At 36.9% G+C, this 20,978-nt stretch overlaps 1 protein-coding gene across 2 annotated transcripts in view; it reads left to right on the plus strand.

Annotated features, from left to right (window-relative positions):
• The first annotated feature begins 297 nt into the window (after positions 1-297).
• Positions 298-20,978, plus strand: part of tpx2 (TPX2 microtubule nucleation factor) — a 28,118-nt gene continuing 7,437 nt past the window's right edge. For both annotated transcript variants that reach the window (XM_039767876.1, XM_039767877.1), the window contains exons 1-10: positions 298-422; positions 9,458-9,591; positions 9,891-10,025; positions 11,752-11,869; positions 15,103-15,237; positions 16,478-16,585; positions 18,095-18,228; positions 20,103-20,257; positions 20,543-20,711; positions 20,828-20,966. In XM_039767876.1, coding sequence (XP_039623810.1) covers positions 9,471-9,591; positions 9,891-10,025; positions 11,752-11,869; positions 15,103-15,237; positions 16,478-16,585; positions 18,095-18,228; positions 20,103-20,257; positions 20,543-20,711; positions 20,828-20,966 — 1,214 coding nt within the window. In that variant the 5' untranslated portion in view covers positions 298-422; positions 9,458-9,470. The remainder of the gene's footprint in view (positions 423-9,457; positions 9,592-9,890; positions 10,026-11,751; positions 11,870-15,102; positions 15,238-16,477; positions 16,586-18,094; positions 18,229-20,102; positions 20,258-20,542; positions 20,712-20,827; positions 20,967-20,978) is intronic.

Here is a 20,978-nt window from a genome sequence, read left to right on the forward strand (position 1 = left end):
GACCAAGACTTCTGACTGACTCTTTATGAGGCCAAGAGTTTTACAATGCCTGAGCGAATATGTACTGTTTTGTTTATTCACAGAAATTTGATCCGTTTTTCCCTAGGAGACCATGGTTTTCCTTTATTCTGGTACTTGTAGTCTTTTTTCACTCTTTAGGAAGCGTCAGGGTTCCCGAAAGAACTACAATTACCAAAGAGGAAAGTGGCGCTGCCGAACAACGAATCAGATGGCGAGGTTACTTCACCGCTCCACGCGATTGGCTTATTCATATACAGAACAATTTCAAATGGAAAAGACGCCACACAGTAGGCAGTTGTGTTTGTAGGAAGGAGAGTTAAGTTTCTTGTGCATCGTAAGGGATAAGTTTTTTTTTTTGCTGGTATTGGAACAATCTGTGCTTAAGAGGAGTTGAAAGAAGCGTGAGTATTTCATTTGGATTGTTATTGCATTTTCTTATATAGCTCATAGGAAATAATTCTGAAGTGTTAAGTGCGAGAAAACGTGCAGCAGTCGTTTATTTAGCGGTGCCTGCAACATCAACAAAAGAGGCGCTGACGGTTCTCTTAATAAAATTCTGCCTTTATAATGTTAAAAATAGTATTTTTGTACTTTAACTTTATAACGTTAAAGATGAAAGTTGTGAAAGATTGTCTTCGGCACGCAGAGTGTTTAAAAACGTTAGAAAACACAGCTGACAGCGGCGTTTTATTTAATGACGTTTTTTTCCTTAAATAAATGGGGACAATCAATTTATTGATCCACATTTCTACGTACTTGATTAAGGATCCGCCCTGCCGTATTCTTCCCTCATTTAAAGAGTTGCTCCTTCAGCCCCCTCTCTTGGCATGTTTCTGTCGCCCGCTGATTAATTATTTAAAATTCTAGGTTCCATAATCGTGTTTTAACGTTCATCCTTGCTGCGCTATTAACGCCCAAAAAATAATTTTGGTGTACTTTGTGTCACGTCACATTGATTGATTAATTTGGATATGGAATCATTATAATCTGGAATTTTCCAACACGCGTTCTTTTTGTCATTTTATCAAATGCCCTCATTTAATTGATATTCTAGTGTACTGACTATAATCTGTATGTTATGATGCCTTTCACACTAATGTAACGCTGGGTGAAAATCTCTTTGGGCCCACTGCTGCTACTTTGTGCTAAATTTTGTGATTGTTTTACTTTTGGTCTCCTGTCACGCAGAGTAAAACGGATCGTGCTCTTTTTGTTTTTATTTAATTAACATTTTACATTTATTTTAAACCTTGGCCCTTTTCACCATCTAACATCTTATTTTTGATATGTAAATTACTGTGACATAACAAAACTGTACACCTAATCCCACTAAATCGAATTCTATGATGCCTTCAAATGCGGTGGTTCCCAAACCTTTTCCCGGGACCCACTGTGGCTAAAGGTTTTTTGTAACAGCCAACTTCTGTCTTCCGTTGGACTCCTTGCCTAATTTAGGAAGTTTCTTGGCAGTGTCCATTTTTGGGTTCAATGCAGAAATTTCAAAAGTATGATTTCTAAATTTTTATTATAACGTAAAAAGCTATTGATGTATGTTATATGGGAGTAATGTTAGTTGGTTTTTGCAATTGGCTTGGTGAGGTTTGTATAATTTTTTTTTATTCTGCTTAAGTCATTATGTACTAATGATCAAATTTGTGGTTTTGAGCCTGAAGTAGTTACAGCCTTTCAGAAGGCAATATTGTTTGCCTGAGTATTTGCTCTACTTTATGTCATTGGGATACAATTAAGGGCAAATTAAGTAAAATCAAGAGTAGTCTCCCCTAGACTTTCTTGTATACTTAGATATGGGGATGGATATTTGAGGAGTAAACCACAAGACAATAATTATATTATGTGCATTAAAAAACCAACTGCAAATTAATATATTGAACAATTATTATAAAAGTAAAGTTGAATAAATAGGACTCTGCAGCTGCATGTATAAAAAGTACCACTTCCAATTGGAGGAAAGAGTCCAAAAGTTGATAGAAATCTATTGTTCATTGTGTACCTATTTGTATGCAATTGTGATTAAACACGGGTCAGAGTCTTGCAGGAAAGAAATTGTATTGGATCAGAACAATCCACTTAGTAATGAAGATAATGGTGCTGATTCAACAGTTGAGTTTCTTTTTCCGTTGGTTCATCACCTCTGTAGTACTTGCCTGTTTAATTCTGCTTCTTGTCATTGTGCCATGAAGTATTTTAAAGTTGTTGTTGTTGCTTGGATAAGTGTTTTGGCAGACTTATTACCAAATGTTCATAAAATGTCTAATCTGCATTGTCAAATTCAAGATAAAGATTTGAAAAGGTCATTAATTATAGAAATGTAGTTATCTATCAGGTGGATTGAACGTGTAGTCTTAGTCATACATAGCAAATGACCGCAAGAGCAGTTTTATAGCCTAGATGTAAAAGTTGCTTGCACATTTGCTAGGCAGCTAGTTGGTGAGCTCTGAACTGTGTTCCTTAAGAACTGAATTTTGGTTGACTCCTCAAAGTGAGGGCAGTGCTACGTCTTCTGTCGTGTGGAAAGACTGAGAAAGTCCATGTCGCCAAGTCTATCAACAAATTAAATACTCCTTTTCCACCACAGTCCTATTCATGTACATACAGTGGTGTGATAAACTATTTGCCCCCTTCCTGATTTCTTATTCTTTTGCATGTTTGTCACACAAAATGTTTCTGATCATCAAACACATTTAACCATTAGTCAAATATAACACAAGTAAACACAAAATGCAGTTTTTAAATGATGGTTTTTATTATTTAGGGAGAAAAAAAATCCAAACCTACATGGCACTGTGTGAAAAAGTAATTGCCCCCTGAACCTAATAACTGGCTGGGCCACCCTTAGCAGCAATAACTGCAATCAAGCGTTTGCGATAACTTGCAATGAGTCTTTTACAGCGCTCTGGAGGAATTTTGGCCCACTCATCTTTGTAGAATTGTTGTAATTCAGCTTCATTTGAGGGTTTTCTAGCATGAACCGCCTTTTTAAGGTCATGCCATAGCATCTCAATTGGATTCAGGTCAGGACTTTGACTAGGCCACTCCAAAGTCGTCTTTTTGTTTTTCTTCAGCCATTCAGAGGTGGATTTGCTGGTGTGTTTTGTGTCATTGTTCTGTTGCAGCACCCAAGATCGCTTCAGCTTGAGTTGACAAACAGATGGCCGGACATTCTCCTTCAGGATTTTTTGGTAGACAGTAGAATTCATGGTTCCATCTATCACAGCAAACCTTCCAGGTCCTGAAGCAGCAAAACAACCCCAGACCATCACACTACCACCGCCATATTTTACTGTTGGTATGATGTTCTTTTTCTGAAATGCTGTTTCTTTTACGCCAGATGTAACGGGACATTTGCCTTCCAAAAGTTCAACTTTTGTCTCATCAGTCCACAAGGTATTTTCCCAAAAGTCTTGGCAATCATTGAGATGTTTCTTAGCAAAATTGAGACGAGCCCTAATGTTCTTTTTGCTTAATAGTGGTTTGCGTCTTGGAAATCTGCCATGCAGGCCGTTTTGCCCAGTCTCTTTCTTATGGTGGAGTCGTGAACACTGACCTTAATTGAGGCAAGTGAGGCCTGCAGTTCTTTAGACGTTGTCCTGGGGTCTTTTGTGACCTCTCGGATGAGTCGTCTCTGCGCTCTTGGGGTAATTTTGTCGGCCGGCCACTCCTGGGAAGGTTCACCACTGTTCCATGTTTTTGTCATTTGTGGATAATGGCTCTCACTGTGGTTCGCTGGAGTCCCAAAGCTTTAGAAATGGCTTTATAACCTTTACCAGACTGATAGATCTCAATTACTTCTGTTGTCATTTGTTCCTGAATTTCTTTGGATCTTGGCATGATGTCTAGCTTTTGAGGTGCTTTTGGTCTACTTCTCTGTGTCAGGCAGCTCCTATTTATGTGATTTCTTGATTGGAACAGGAGTGGCAGTAATCAGGCCTGGGGGTGGCTACGGAAATTGAACTCAGGTGTGATACACCACAGTTAGGTTATTTTTGAACAAGGGGGCAATTACTTTTTAACACAGGGCCATGTAGGTTTGGATTTTTTTCTCCCTAAATAATAAAAACCATCATTTAAAAACTGCATTTTGTGTTATATTTGACTAACGGTTAAATGTGTTTGATCAGATACTTTTTGTGTGACAAACATGCAAAAGAATAAGAAATCAAGAAGGGAGCAAATAGTTTTTCACACCACTGTAGGTGGCTTGATCACCAGTCGGTGCCTTTGTTTTCCTTACTTCAGTGAACAGATTGATGTTACTTTGTGATCAAATAAGATGTTTAACTATATTCTTATGAGCTGCTTAATAGTGTGTTACTGGCCTCAGGCCTAGGGGAACCTGGCCCACGTACAAACCTTGTTACTACAGGCTGTAGTCACCGTGATATGGTGAAAAAGCATAAAAAAGCAGGCAACAGTCACAAGTACTCTTTTAAATTCTCCTTTACCCAGAAATACATAAATCTCTGCATAGATCAATATGACAATTGGTGAAGCAATGGTGCAAGCCAATTTCCTCTGCGTAACAAATCGTGTAGACACATTTACTTTGGTTCAACAACAGTATTGTGGCCAGTAGTACTGGGAGGTTTACCGGTTCATACCGAAAACCGTTATTTTTGTTATGACATGGATTTTTCTTATACCGCAATACCGGTTTAAATAGCCTAAACAACGTTCGGAACGTGGCGCTGTGGAAAACTGTTTAAAGGGGGACCTTTTTCACTGCTACACTGCTAAACGCATGCAACGGGGTACTGTACATATGTTGGTGGAGGTATTGAGTGGGGAAAATGGACAGAGAACTTTCAAAACTGAAGATGTATGCCATCAATACCGTGAATACCATGAAACCGGTATAATTTTGAAAAATATCGTGATATTTGGTCATACCACTCAACATTAGTGGTCAGCTATCAAAAAGTACTTGATTATAAACCAATGTCCCCAGAACTCATTAATTTTCAAAGGAAGCAGACAGTTCTGTATCCCATATTGAGTGTGGATGAGATGCTAAAGAGCCACCTGGTTAGATTTATTTAGTAAGTTAAATATTTATGTACCGTAGATAGCCATCAACAATAACTTGTTGCAGAATTTTCCAGAAATTCTCTACTCTTAAAAGTGCAGTTGTGTATAACTTGGGGAAGCACCGATATGGAAATTCTTGGTCGATTCTGGTTTCTAAAGTGCAGAGAATTGAGTGTGTGTATGGCACCTCACTTTTTGCATACCAGGTTTGATCGTTAGACATCTGCCATGTTTGGCTGGCTTCCTGTTGGTTTTATGGGAAATTGTTTTGCAGGCTGTTTCTTTAAATACCACTTGTGCATCTTTTTATTGGAATATATTCAAGAATTGGAAAAAATCAAAACTGAGTAAAATCAAACTGAGGAGTAACATCCCTTAAAAACAACTTCTGCAGATCATGTGCTGTCATCACAGTACATGGCTCCTGATAAACTACGTTTAGCTTGCACTCATTCTTGGTTTTACAGGCTGTAGTTTTAAATGCTACATTTTCTTTTACGGAAAAAATACAAACACAGCTAGGATTAACTTGTTTTTTTTTTGTTTTAAACAAACAAGGCGTACAACGCGATAAAACATCCAGAAAGTTTGTTCTGTATTTTTAATCCTGAGTGGTAGGCTTTTCTTATCATACAAGAGCACCTCTGACTCTGTTTGACTTTGTTGTCTATATTAGAAGCCTTAATGATCAGTCTCTCTCTGTCCATGCTAGTGCACAACATTGAGAACTGGCATGCTGCTTTGGCCAGTGGTAGTTAACAGACGCCAGTTTTCAGTATTGCAGTGGATTTTCATTTCTTGAAATTGCTGCTTCTGACAAATTCATGCACCTTCGATTAATTAAACATGCATATGTATAGGGCGTTATAATCAATCCTGTCTTTCATATCAGCAGATTGACCTGCACTTTGGCTTTTACCAGGGCTGTCAGATGAAGATTTAAATCTTCATAATGGAAATAAGTATAAGGTTCTCAAGCACTTACACTAAGCAGTTTCACAGGGCTTGTATCTCATGTCCATATATCCATGATAAAGCTTATGGCTCTTGTATTCTCAGCAATGAGTTTGTGCCCATGACGCAACTCTACTATATGTTGGTCTGGAAGTGCTACTTCAGGAAAATTATGACTGGATAATATGTAAAGGTGCTTGACCAGCTTTAAATCTTGCATCTTCCAGAGAATGGCTGATTATCCATAGCAATGAATTCCATCACTGTTGCAGTAATTGACTTAGCCTTTGCACTCTGTTAACAGTGCAAATTGCACTTTTATTTATTTATAAAAGGAGAAAGTATTTAGACCCCTTCACTTTCTGTACACTTTGTGTTGCATATTTAATTTCAGGTGTAAACATCTATCTTCAATAATCCAAAATGACAAAGTGAAATCAGTTTTCTGAACGGCTTGAAATTTTATTAAATCAAAGACTGAGATCAGACGTTCAGAACTTTATTCCAGCACTTTGTAGGAGCCCCTTTCACAGCAGTTTTAGGTTTCTTTCTTTTTTTCTTTGCACACCTGGCCAATTTATCCCACTCTTCCTCGCAGATCCTCACAAGCTTTTATATTGGATGTGAGGGTGAAATGTAAACTGCCATCTTCATGGCTCTCCTGATTGTTTTTTTTCTCTATGGCAGGGTTTTTCCATATCTCATTCTAGAGGGCTGCCCTGGCTGCAGTTTTTCCTTCCTGTTACATTCTTCACAAGTGACCAGTTTCTACTGTTAAATGTCTTTTCCCTTCGCTTTAATTGTTTTGTCTAGGCCTTTATCGTTTGAATTACTGCTTCGTTTTTTTTTTTTTCTTTTTCAAATGGCACACAAATAGAAATGAGATTTGAAGTAATTCACCCCAACCAGTTCCTTAATTAGAAGCCAATTCTTGTTAGTTAAACCTGTTGTTTAATTCCATGGGTTGTTGGTAATCTTATTTTTCCTTAGCAGACGCTTAAAAACCTGTTATTTTCGTAGAAGCAGATCAGATATTAGTGACTTTTTTCATTTTTCAAATATTTTGTATGATGGGCACAGGATAGCTGGTCTGGCGTTGGTTTGGTTTGTATCATTATGGCTTGGCTTCTGTTTAAGGACAACCAATTAGGAGTATGAGTGTTAAACAGAGCGTCAATTAAAATTAAGCCACAAAGTTGAATTAGCTGCCAAAACTGGTCACTAAATAAGAAAATATTTAGATTGTAAACCTGCAGCTACTTTGGCCCCTCCAGGATTGTAGTTGGACAGCCTTATTTTGAGTAATGAGTCGGAGGTGGCGCAAAAGTACTAGAGATCTAAATGTATTCAAGTGGTATGGCCACATAATAAAAAAAACAATAAAAATGTGGACATAAGTGATGGTAATGGAAGGACTGGGGAGACCAAAGGAGGGAGATAAATACAGTAAAAGATTTGATCGGGAAGTGTCTGACTTGGAGCTCCATCACTGATCAAGGACATCGTCCCCACATAGGAATGGTAAAAGACGAAGATGTCACGTTAGATTTTTCAGTTTAGCCTCCATTTACATAATCTTTTAGCCTTTCGGTGGCAGGGTTCTGTGAAGGCTAGTCGTCCTGTCAGACTTGCCTAGCAACTCCGTCCAACTAGTCCACAACTTGCTCTGACTAAATTGAACAAGTTCAACAGGTCAAGTATCTAATGGTGCTTTATGAAGGTAACTTGCACACTATGCTAGCCAGTGCTGCTCACTGTTTTTGTTTATTTTGCTAAGGTGAGGGGTTGGACGCTTTCTGTAGACGTGTAAAATAATGTGACCATCATAACATGTCAGTTTTACCTAGACCTTTTTGTGAAAGCAGTAAAGCAGTTTGTATGATTTTATTGATCATGCACTCTCCCAGCTCTTTACAACCAATTCTGCTGTATGTACATTTTAGTGAGAAGTCAAGCAAAACTGCACCTTTTTATTGGCTAACTAAAAAGATTACAATATGCATGCTTTCGAGGCACCTCGGGTTCTTCAGGCAAGATGTAATACAGAAACGGGAGTTTCCTGTGTTTATATGGACACCAGGACAGATGCAACATTGGAAAACATTTAAGTGAGACATCTTAAATGTAAAAAAAAATTAATAGACTTCTTCAGGCTAAGATTCATTAAGCAAGACAGGAGAACAATGTATAGGCAAGATGTCTGGATAAGTACTGTCTCACATAGGGAACTCCAGTTTCTGTATTACATTTTCCCTGAAGAAAGGGCCTGAGTTGCCTCAAAAGCCTGCATATTATAATCTTTTTAGTTAGCCAATAAAAGGTGTCATGTTGCTTGACTTCTCTCTACATTCATGATGGTTAACACCGTACACCACGCTAGTACTACTGTGTACATTTTGAAATTTATTTTTTTTCCAGTTAGCTGACACTTGCTGCTTGGGCATGTAGTTCATAGCCAGTTAATGGAATAGGAAGGATGGTCAACAGTAGCAGTCTTACCTGGGAGGATTGGGTTGGCGTAAGTGAGAATGTCAAGTTAGTTGCAATCATTGAACCCTACTATTATTGAATGTAATTGGAAATATGTATCCATTATTGAACGTATCTTAAAGTAGCATGCTTGCTTAAATTAAGGCACATAAATCTGTTCCATCGTTCAGGCATGTTACTGAATCAATTTTCTGTATGTTGCTTAAGAATCCAAGTTTAAAGAATGGTTTACCATTTAATAACCTAGATGTAAGTAACAGTTAAAATTAACTTAATTACTGCATATCATAACCGTGTATTGGCATCAAACATTTGCCAGCTCATTTTCTGAACTTAACTTGCTGAAATGTCTACTGGGCAAAAAAAATTTAAGAAATGTTTTTCTTCTGTCAATTAAAGACTGGATTCAACATTTCAACACAGCAAAAACCCTACAGCATTTGGTGCCAGGAAAACATTTAAACTCGGGCACTCAAATTAGTTATCTGAAAATATTTAGAATTAAAATGGTGGACCTTTTTTTTTTTTTTTTAAAAAAAAAAAAAAAAGTTAAAGGAGATAAAAATGTTTAGGCTTACAGTAAGTCTGAGAAAAGGTACATTTGCTTTCCATATTGTGATCCAGAGTCCCACTACTCACGTGAAGTTAATTTTTATGCTAGTGTATGAGTGGTCATATCTATGTTTGGATGAGGTTTTTCAATACTATTTTAAAATAACAAATATTTTTCTTTATGGAAATTGATTTTACATCTTAAATTCCAATAAACTAAATCTTTAAAAAATGCTGCCTTAGAATGCACAAATTGAAATTAAGTGTGAATAGTAGGCCTGTTTAAACTTCAGTGATGGCTGGTAGATTCAGTGGTGAGCATTAGGACTATATTTTTATATTTGCATTTGTACATAAAACAAGTGAATAATAGCTAATTTTTCTTTTAATACAGTTAAAGCGTAAGCATGGATACTGCGATGGCGAATTGTGAGAAGACCTTGCAGTTCTATGAGTATGATGCACCATCTGTTGTCATAGATTTCTCCACGCTGGATGCTGAGCCTAATCCAGTTGATGACTGGTTTTGTACGTATAACTGTTAACCTTTCCCTTCTTGTAGTCAATTTGATTATGGGCTTGGCTGGAATGGATGGTGTGGCATGTCTGCTGCACGCTTAAGTGGTATAAGTGGGTAAGGACTAAAAGCTGTATTATGAAACTAAAACCTTTGCTTAATTCAGTAGCTATATAGTTGTTTCATATCCTATTAACTTTTTACAGGATTTGATTTTATTATGGTGGGTTTTTTTTGTTTTTTTTTTAAGAAGGCTGATCTGGTATGCATGTTCATAATACAGTTCCTCTACATGTAATTTCTTTTATAGACCAAGTGGAAAAAAGAAACTCTGAAGTGGAAGAAAGAAATCCCGTGTTTGGAGGAAACAAGCAGGACTTGCCAACAGCATACATTTCCCCAATTGTCAAATCACAAAAACAGAAGGGTCCCAATGAAGATGATGGTGAGAGTAATGTATGGCGGGACCATGTACTTGGGTGTTTTTATATATTTAAAAAAAAAAAAAAGAGTTCGTTTTCATAATTATAGTGTGTCATTTTCCCTAGGTGTGTTGGTTAGTTGAACCTTTTTTAGAGTAAATTTGTAAGAAATCTCTTCCCAAATAGGTTATTTACAGTTGTAGCCATCAGGGCACTGGTTGAAACTAGCTCTACAAGTCTTAATTCTCCAATATGTCATCTCAGAGCAAATCATTCTGGTTTCATTAAACGTGCCGTGAGCAAAGGTATGTTTATGGTCGCAAAGCAGACCTCATTAGTTATTTTCCTTGGTGGAGTGAAGTTGTGCTGTAAGTAACGGTAGCATATGGTGGGCCCTGTTGAAGTTGTTGGGACAACACGGCATATCAACAACTGTTGAACATAAATGGTGGGCCTAGCTAAGCAGTAGGTGTCCTTGCTGGTGGTATTACTCAGTTCAGTTTTTCAGTGGAAATTTCATTCTAATGTTTTTGGTATTTTCTTTAACTTGAATGAGCTGTAAAGATGGTAGTTATAATGTACATAAGCAGATTCTTTTTGTTTTTAAATTTGATGTATGCTCCTACAAAGTGTGGGGATTTTCAGCTAATGTTTTAGCACAGAGTATTCTCCAGCATGATTGGAATGGTCAAATATGAAAGATGTGGGTCTACTTTATAAGCAACTGAATTTTCATAAATGTTGATCAATGCATTTGTTTACGTTGGTTGGTTCATTGGTTTACAACCAAATGATCTTTATAAAATGTATTTTTCTGGGTTGAGGTACCTCCCTTGAAATTTCCACCTTGTTGAATACAGGACATCTAATCTCTTAGTCATCCTTTAGTATGTTTTGTGTTACATTTTTGTCTTTGCTGTTCACTTGACCTTTTTATCTAGCTTCCTGATATGCCCGCACAGGTTTCTGACATATTAACTGTTTATGCCATTTCTTTAAGGTGAATACTATGTTACCTTAAAATTATTCTTCCATGGTTTCCTGCTGTACCTCTTTACTACAATGCAGGCTAGCTCCAAGTTCAGTGATCCTGAGATCAAAGTGGTGACTTAATTGGCATCTCCCACAAACACAGTTGTCCAAGAAGTTCAAAACCTAAACTAAAGTTGTATCATATTGGACAATTTTTTCAATCTCTGTATTGTGAAGCTTTTTTTTTTTTTTTTTTTTTAAACTTATTTATTTTAAACATCAGTCACTTTGAATTTGATCTTTGCACTTGATTTCTTCCTTACTTGAAGACCTGCTTGCTTTCATGTCCTAGGTGTAACTGACTTGGGTAGAGTTGTTTTTCACTCTCAATTCCTTCTGTGATTATGTACTTTTTTTTTTAGTATTGACAATGATTCTTATTAGCAGGATTGCTTCAGTGACCTAGATGTTCTTGGGAGGCTTTTCAATTGTCGGCTTATGTTTTCGGTGATTGATGTATTAGTTATTGAAGAAATTCAAATTTCCAACTAGGTGGTGCTTCACCTTACTGTTTAAATATTGGGGTTGCCGTTTATGGGAGTACACACCTGTAGATTGGATTAGTGAGTCTGGAATGTTTTGAGACTTAATTTGGAAAATGGTGTATAAATGTATTAGATGAAATTTCTCTTGTGCATACTGGTCAGGTGAGGCAGTATAGATAAATCACTTGTACAATAAATGCATGTGTAAGCATTTAATTTGTTTTGTTTTCAGGTGGTGATTCCTCTCATGATGCAAATAGTTATTCAAATTTAGTGCCTTCTTGGGGAAATGCGAGTACTGCAAGCAATCCTACAGTTCAAACCAAAGGTTCCTCATCCCAGTGCAGAAGGTATGCAATAAGTAAAATGTACCATCCCTGTAGCTTTTAAAAATTTTTGAATGTTTAAAATGAAATAGGTGCTTGAGTATAATGGCTAAGTGGAATGTTTTAGAGGGTAAAGCTCCACCCCTCAATCATTTCTTTGCAGACATGGTGTATATTAGTTTGCCTCAACTTCCTAGAGAATTTATACATTTTAAAAATACTTTGTTCTTGCAGCTGAAGGGTTCATGAGTCAATAGGTGAATGAAAAAGCTTTAATTTAATGAATACTTCCACTTTAAAGAAGCAGAGATTCAATTTAAGAAGGAATGCCTTCCATGATTTTGAGGCACCCTCATGATGATTAAAGAGAACAATTATTTTATAACCGATATTTGAAACTAATTTTCTTGGATACATTCCTGTTTGCCTGTCTGCTCACAGCCTCTTGTCCTTGGTGGAATTTTGAATACCCAAAAGCCTCCAACGCCAAGCAATTCTGTGTTCTCATGGCTTATAACGGCAGCCTTAAATAATATCTGAGTGGACCTAAACACTCTTGTGTGTTTTGCACTGTCAAGGTTTTGCCCTTGTCTTGTGCCTGATGCTTGCTGGCATAGGCTTCAGCTACCCCACAACTCTACTCTGGTTAAGCAGTTTAGGAATATGGATGGCTTATTACTGTTCCTACAGCAGATATATTCATTTTCCTGGCATATGTCACGTCATGACGTTGGTTCTACTTCTTAGGGTACTTTTGACCATGGTGTCTTCACAGGCAATGTTAACTTTGTTCATATCATCCCCCTAACCGATATCGGCGCCCAAAGACATACTTGCTCAGTGTCTACTTTCCCTTTGAGTTGAGTGGCTATGTGGTGTCTGCTGCTGACTGCTCATCACTCTGGACCAAGTGATTATTCCATTCACTCATTTTAAGACTAGTTGTGCACACTAATTGTGATGTGCAACACAATTCTTTTTAGCGATTTGATTCATTTTGTTCAGTTCAACAAAATGCTTTGAATCAATGATTTGTTCACTTCAAAACAAAAATGATATTTCTAGTTTAAAAATCTAAGTGTAACAACTTTAACCTTCAAACAATATAAAAGGCAAGCAACAAAATAAGTGATTCACATATGGTAGTAATACTGAAAATAAATTGTACAAGTAGAACTTTAGTACACACATCACATTGAAATATGACAAATTATTTTCAGTTTTGGATGAATCTCCTGCAATTTCCTCATATCCTGTCCTTTCTGTTGCTATCTGCCATACATGTGTCATCAGTGAACAGAGCTGCTATTTGGTGTACTGAGTCACTTGTCTGCATTACACCAACTGATTCTTTTGATGAACAGTATACTGTGTTGCAAGTCTCATGTCTGCAGTTCAGAAATGATCCACTCCAGGGGCCTCATGTATAAACAATGCGTACGAACAAAAATTTTGCATATGCCTGTTTCGCTCACATTGCGATGTATAAAAACTAAAGTTTGTGTAAAGCCAGGCACATTCTCATGGCAGCACAATACTTTGCATATGCATGTAATCTTCTCAGTTTTGCAGACTGGCAGCACCCAGTGTCAAAGTAGTGTTGCTACGTGGTTTCCCTTTTGGTTTTTTTTTTACATTCACATCCCTGACTCGGCTTTACCAAATACACTGAAATTAACCACATTGTTTTTTAATTTAAGGCATCTGATTGCAGTCAACCTGTAAAACTATAGTGGTCCACAGAATGACCAAACTTTACTAGATACCATAGCTGCTTTAGCGTTGATGCTCTCAGTGCACCACTTAGTATTTTATGCCACTATATCTGAATGTGGAATCGCAGATCATCAGAACGCTCTACGGCAGATTGTGTCAAGAGCACGGTGGATTATTGGTATACAGCATCTAGCCCTGGAGAACATTTTATAGCAGACGCTGCCTTGGCCATGCGCACAGTCTATCTATTTGAACTTTTCCAATTCGGCAAACGCTTCAGAGCCTTTCCTGTAGTGACCTTGAGGTTCAGAAACCGTTTCATCCTAAGCGCTATAAACACACTCAATCAGTCCAAGTTCTCCAGGTAGAACTGTTTAAGTACAATTATTTTACTGTAAACTTGCACTACAGTTGTAATATTGCACAACCTTAGCCACTTTATGAACCATTTTCCCTATCTGCACAATATACAAAATGAAAGCATAAGTACAAGTGTATATATTTCATTATTTTTATATTTTCTTATTAAAACTTTATGGAGGATTTGCATATTGAATCTCATTGTATGGTACAATAACAAAGGAATTAAATTCAATAGCGTGTATTTAAAGATGACGGCTGCCTCCTAAGTCGATTTAGATTTCCAACAGCTATCTTGGGGGGGGCCCCCGATTTATCATTTCTCTGATGAAATGCATTAATGTATATTGCATTATACCGAAATTAACTTCATTTAAATGTATAATGTTAATTGTTAAACATGCTGGTTCCCTGTCCAGAAATTGATCCTGCTGTATTGCTGGGACTGGCACAACCCTGGATGAATAGATGGATGGGAATTATACATGTACTATGACGATATTTCACTGTTCCTTAAAAGTTTAGAGGACTGCTCTTTTTCCACTCAAAAACACTATTGCCTTCATGATGCATTGGATTGGTTTAGAAATGACAATCTGTGATCTGTCCAATTATTTCACTGAATTTTAAGCAAAATTGGCTCATGATTATCTCCGATGTGTACTGTATCAGAATATCTTTATTGTCATTGTAACAAATACAACAAAATCAGGTGCAGTCCATATGGAGCCAAAATATAAATAATGCAATTTTTTTTTTATTCTGTCTGAGGGTGTATTGCTACAATTTTAACGTCTTTGTTGGCTGATTATTTCATTTGTGGGATTTGAATTCTAATTTTCATTGAAGAAAAAAATTGATCTTAACCCATAATGTAATGTTTCATGGAGCTCTTCAGGTTATTAATGTGTGCTGGAATAACAGATGAAGTGATCACATTATAGGCTCCTACAATAGTTCAGAGCTTGGCTTTCTTTTGTTTGATGGGCAACCTAGCATCTTATTAGCCTTTTCTTCATGTTCCTAAAAAGTGTTCCTTCACAAACTAAATTTTAGAGAATTTCATTCTGTTGCTCACAAATTGATGGACCCTCGAACTGTGTGTAATGATGTACTCTGGATCATATTTTTGTTTTATGCGCCAGCTAGGCTAATGGGTAAACTCACTATTCTCCTTGAAGGGTATCAAAGAGATTATCTGCAAAACAGAAAATTGATCAGAGGAGGCAAATGAGAAAAACTATCCGAGAAGGTGTGCGAAGAAGTAACCGAATTGCTAACAATGAGAGCCTTCCCCCAGTGTCAAAGAAAAGAAGGTAATTAATATATGCTCTAAATCTGGTGAAATTCTCCATGTATCGGTGTCATGTTAGTGATATTCAGCACCGTTTGGTGCTATGCAATTATATTGTCTGCATATTTGATTTTAACTTTACCAAAATTGTTCTTGTAGTAATCCTGGTGTTCTGTAGAGGTTACCCAACCCTCCCATATTGCTATTGTAAAATTTCCCATAATGGGACACTACAACTAGATTACTGTAAAACGTATTAAAACGGATAGTAAAAACATTTGTTGTGATCAGCTAAATTACCGATCAATAAGTCTTTTGTAGTGAAAACAATAGTTTAGATCAGCGGATGGTCAATAACCTGATAATTGTTTAGGCCGTGATTTTTGTTGTAAAATGGCAGCATTTACTGGTGGTTTTTAGTTTCCTCTACTTGAATTTACTAAACACAGCTAGCAGCATGTTTACAACGGCCAATTTTGAAATGTCATTGCTGATATAGACTACGTGGTTTAAGTAATGGTAGTTTTAATTTTAAGAGATTCGGCATTCTATCTGAGACAATTTGATAAATGCATCCAATCAAAGTGTCTGCCCAGAACCAAACCTTTAAAACCAACTTTTCTCCTGTACCCTCAATTGGCCTATTGTACAGGTTACAGCTTAGATTAGCCATTACAGGAGCTATAAAGTCCATCTGTGGTGGTTTCCTGTCAATGCACAATGGACTTGGTGGGTTAGGTAAAACTATACTACTTTAGAATTACAGCATTCAGATTTGTCTTCAGTCTTGCATATCCAGTGGAATATAAAAAGTGAAAGATTGCAAATGTGAAGTGTATCCACTGTTGTAATGGGAAAGGTCATAGAGCAGTAATCATTGGATTGATTTTTATATAAAGGCATTAACACAATATATGGTAAGAGGTATGTTCCAAGTTTATTGAGATTTAACAGTGGAGTACTATAGTAACTTTATTTTTTTAACTAGCTTTACCACAGCTGCTGAATTATTGCAATATAGCCATACCATTCCTGAAGGGTTCTTTGTTTTATGCTTGTCACATTGTCATTTGTAACCCATAATCCTATTAATTGCTGTTGTGTGCTTTCTGGTTGTGATCAGGGAGTCCACAAAGACTTGTTTTTAATATGGTGAGCCTTATATTTGCATTCAAGTTTATCTCCTATGTCAGCCCAACTGCTTCGTTGTGGACATTTCTAAGTGTACTTTTTTTTTTTTTTTCCTTCCTCTCCTTGTCTAGGTCTGCCAGTAAAGGAGAATCTGATTTGACCAGTTCATTGTGTGCCCCATTGGATTCTCCTAAACATCAAGTTAAAGTTACCCAGTCCACCACCCCAAATGTACTCCGGTATGAAAGAATTTATTTTAAATTTAATGGTGCTTTTGCTTTTTGTTTAAGTGAAAACGGAATTGCGTTGTTTTTGGGGGGGGTTGGAAACTGCTCAGTAAGCGTTCACGTTATTGATAATGAATTGGCTGTAAAACATCTACACCACATAATATACAATATTAAATAAGCATGTTTGTCATAGTAAATATTTTAACACACATTTATCGGATATAGTCTTGATAAAGGTGTCGCATATGCACTTGGTAGTTTTTTGTCATTTGTCACTGTCTTAACACATACATGTATTTTAGTAATACTGATTTGAAAGTTTATTAGCTTAAAAAAAATTAAAACTTGTGTATTTAGGAAAATTTCTACCTGTACCGTAGGACTTGTGTATATTTTATGACATGGCTGGTGTGAAGCTTCTTTTCTAGTGCCTCCTTTCATAAGAAAAGCTTTGCATTCTGGGCTGATTGTCATTGCAGACAAGGGTGTAGTATTCAGAATCCTGAAGTTAGATCAAGTAATGAATGGGTATAAGTGGGGATTTGCAGGCTATCCATAAAACGCTCAGTATCTAGTGTCTGTTTGAAAAGAAGTGAAGGCAAAGAAAATCCCTTTTGAGTACTAAGACTTTAAAATGGTCAATTGGTCACTTTTTGTGTTCAGAAGTTAGTTTGATTAGTGGCTTAATTCAGTTTTTTTTTTTTTTTTTCTTTTCTGTAATGCTTGCATAAAATCTTACCTCAGATGTTGATGCATGGTTAAAGTTGTTTTTTTTTTTTATTTAATTATGCTCAGGTTTAAATTTTCTGTTGGCTTTTTATGTGGCTTTTCAAAATATATTTTTTCATACTTTGTCACTCTTGGACTTCAGATACAAGAATCTTTGAAGTCCTTGTGCCTTTTACACCTATATATGAAACTACAAAAGTGGAATGATTCTGTGCTAAACTGAATATAGTAGTATAATATCCATTGGTGTTGAAGGCTTGTTTTACGATTTTAGCCACCTCTTTTGATACAAGTACAGCCCAACCTGACGATCAAGAATCCATTTAACAAGTAATTCTTTAAAACTCTACAGACCTCACATTCCTTAAAGTTAAACATCCGATGCCAATCCTATTCTGTGGAAATATCCAATACAGTGGTACCATTCCTTAATTCCTGTCCTGTTGGATGTGTCCTACCACACATCTTCCTCCTGTTAAGGCTAATGTTATAATGGCGAAGCTTATACAGCATACAATCCTTCTGCTGTTTTCTGGTCATGCAATTTGTCACTGGCGCGATGTCTGTGCCCACTTACTGCTTCAGATAATTTCAGAAATTGATCTGAATTTGCATCTTTACATGTTGGTAAAAACTCTCCCTAATATTGTGTCTAGAAATTACCTAGCGGAGTTCTTGTTCCACTTTGGCTCCTAGCCAATCATGTTTCCATTTACCAGTGTGATTCTCCAGGGTTGGGCAGTTTGCAACTAAATAAATGTTTATTTGTGGTTTTATTCTTTCCTCTAGAAGAAACAAATCCTCTTCTAAGGTGAAAAGCACCGAGGAGCAAGAACTAGAGAAAATGCAAGAGCTCCAGAAGGAAGTAGCAGAGCTGCGGAAAAAAAATGACGAAAGCTTAAAAGCCGCTTTAGCCGGAACAGGTATGTTGGGGTTATAAACAATGCTAGCTTGGGTGTTTTGAGTGCAATTGGCAAGTGTTAGCAGGTGTAATAGTTTAAAGCCTTCTGTGCCCATGTGTCATTTGTGATTGTTGCAAATACAGTATGTATAATTTTTAAGAGCAAGCATTACACTCGGTTTGCTGTTAGTTTAGTATGGGAAATGTTAGTACTACAAGTATATATTGTCATTGTGGCAAGTTGAGAGGATGATTTTATTCCCAGATCAAATAATGTTTAAAGGCAACTGTCAAAGTGGCAGCCATTATAAAGAGAATTTTGTAATTGCATGTGGACTTACTATTCTAACTCTCAGAAGAGCAGCAAGAATAATGTGAACTACCAGAAGGAACTGCACGTGATAACTAATAGATTAATTTGCTTAGGTACCACCTATAATACTTACCAATTCTAAATACTCACAATCCTAGGTTTGCGAGTGTTTAGCAAGACAAGCTAAAATTTTTTTTTTGCAATACGAATAGTACGTACATGAGCTGTCCACCATAGGGATTGAGGGTAATCGTCTCCCATGCTCGTTCTCAGTCGTGCCGCACTCGTAGTCAAGATGCATATACTGTTTACTATAGCATGGTGACCGTGTGTGTGTGCTGTAACATGCGAGTCTGTCATGCACCCCAAAACGCGAGGCTGAGTCTCAGTACTTAAGCAAAACCAGCTTTATTCAGCTTGAAACGGGAACAGCACGGTTATTATAGCGGGGATCTACTGTTCTCCTATACAGAGACACCGCAATCGGGCAGGGTCGTGACCAGGTTAGTGGCTAAATCATACCGTGCTCTTGCATTTATAATGTTCCTTGCATCAATCACCGACGGCAGGTGCTTATAGCTTGACCGCAATCTTTTCTGATTCTTTTACGGCGAACTACTACAGCTTTGGGAAGCTCTTCCGTGTGTTGTCCCATTTTGGGGAATCCCAAAAGCGTCTAGAAACCTTACAGTGCATAAAGCTTTTTTTTTTTTTTTTTTAAACTTGTGTCCAAATGTAGTGACTCTTCAGGCAAAAGCAACTGTCATTGGATAGGTTTTCTTGTTAACGTCGCACGAAAATGAAAGATTCCAGTGAGCCAACAGATAGCAGTGATTCCGTTTATTTAGAATGAAGATTTTGTATTAATCATTTTATATAAATATTTGTGGGTTGTGAAACCAATTATCTGACTTTCCATTATTTCTTATGGGGAAATTAGCTTTGATTTAAGAGTTTTTTGGATTACTAGCACGTTTTGGAACAAATTATGCTTGCACTCCGAGGTTCCACTGTATTAGCTGTATTCCTGAGTAACCATCCACAATGTCATTTTTTTGCCTTCAAACATGAATATTTGCTGTATATGCAGTGTGTGACTGTTTGTTTTTACATGAAACTGATTTATGGCAGAATAACATTCAGTCCAAGGACGGTCCCGGCATTCCTCCCATTACTAGTGGGATAGGCTGCAGCTTTGTCACCACAAGTATATAAAAAAAAAAAAAAGATCAGAAAAATTTATTTTGGTGGGTTGTGCGTGTCCATCCAAATTACATGCTGTAACCTCCATGTAACCTATTGGAATTTAAAGTGTTTTAAAGCCGGCAGACCGTGGAATCTTGTATTTTTACTTTTGTATATTATTATTTATTAGACTTTAAATTCCATATTTAGCTTATTTTGTTTGCATGCATTGGATCATTACTTGTGGTGACATTGTTAAAGAGCCTTCATGTTTCCTGTAAGTTTTTTTTTCTTTGCAGGATTTTTAAAGTTTGTCATTTAGAGTTTAATTATTGATTACTTAATGTCTAGATCCTTTTATTGGTTGAAGCTTGCTGATTTTCTCCCTTATATTGTAGGTGTTCCAAATAAAAAGACAGTCATTCCAAGCACAGTGCCAGTAAACTTTCATTTTTATACTGACGATCGAATCAAGCAAAATGAAGCTCCAACGGAAACGACATACAAACAAGTAGACTTCACAGCAGAGCTTCGCAAACATCCTCCTTCACCTGTATGTTTTTAAGATAAATATTTGTTTTTTCAGTATTCCATCAGTGCCTGTTTGCTAACCTTTTTAATTTCCTTAAAGTACTTGGACTCTTGTAGATGTGTGTGTGTGTGTGATTGTATGTGTATCATCGATAGTTGGATATGCAAATCTTGTGTATGATTTGTGTGAATCTGTTCAATGCTTTGAGCTCATACTGTGAAAGCTGTCTGAATGATAGAATCTCATGAATGTGACAAAACTGTTGGCTCTTAGTTTGGCTTATTTTATTTTGGCATTCTTTACCAGGCACGAGTAGGAAAGGGCTGCACTATTCCAAAACCTTTTAATCTTTCCTGCTCAAGTAAGAGGAAGCTAGAGGAAAATGAATTTGTGCCGATGGCTCAACAGATCGAAGCCTTCCAGAAACGAACACCAATGCGATTCCATGGGAGGAGTAAACAAAAAAATGACGAAGGTAAGGGGGTAAAATCTAAAATACTTAAGGCCACAAAAGTGTCCATAATACTGTGTGTTTTAGTGGGTTTTCTTTTTTTTTATACTTTTGTTCACAGAATTTTTTTCCTTACTTAGGGCCATCGCCTGTAAAGACAACAAAATTAAAGATGACTGACCCAAAAACGCCTAAGCTGCTTGCAAAAAGGCGTAATCGTCCAGTCACTTGCAAAAGTACTGCGGAGGTGGAGGCTGAGGAGCTGGAAAAAATTAAACAGTATGTTTTACA

Source organism: Polypterus senegalus, chromosome 10, assembly GCF_016835505.1.
Source record: "Polypterus senegalus isolate Bchr_013 chromosome 10, ASM1683550v1, whole genome shotgun sequence".
Taxonomy (NCBI): Eukaryota; Metazoa; Chordata; class Cladistia; order Polypteriformes; family Polypteridae; genus Polypterus; species Polypterus senegalus.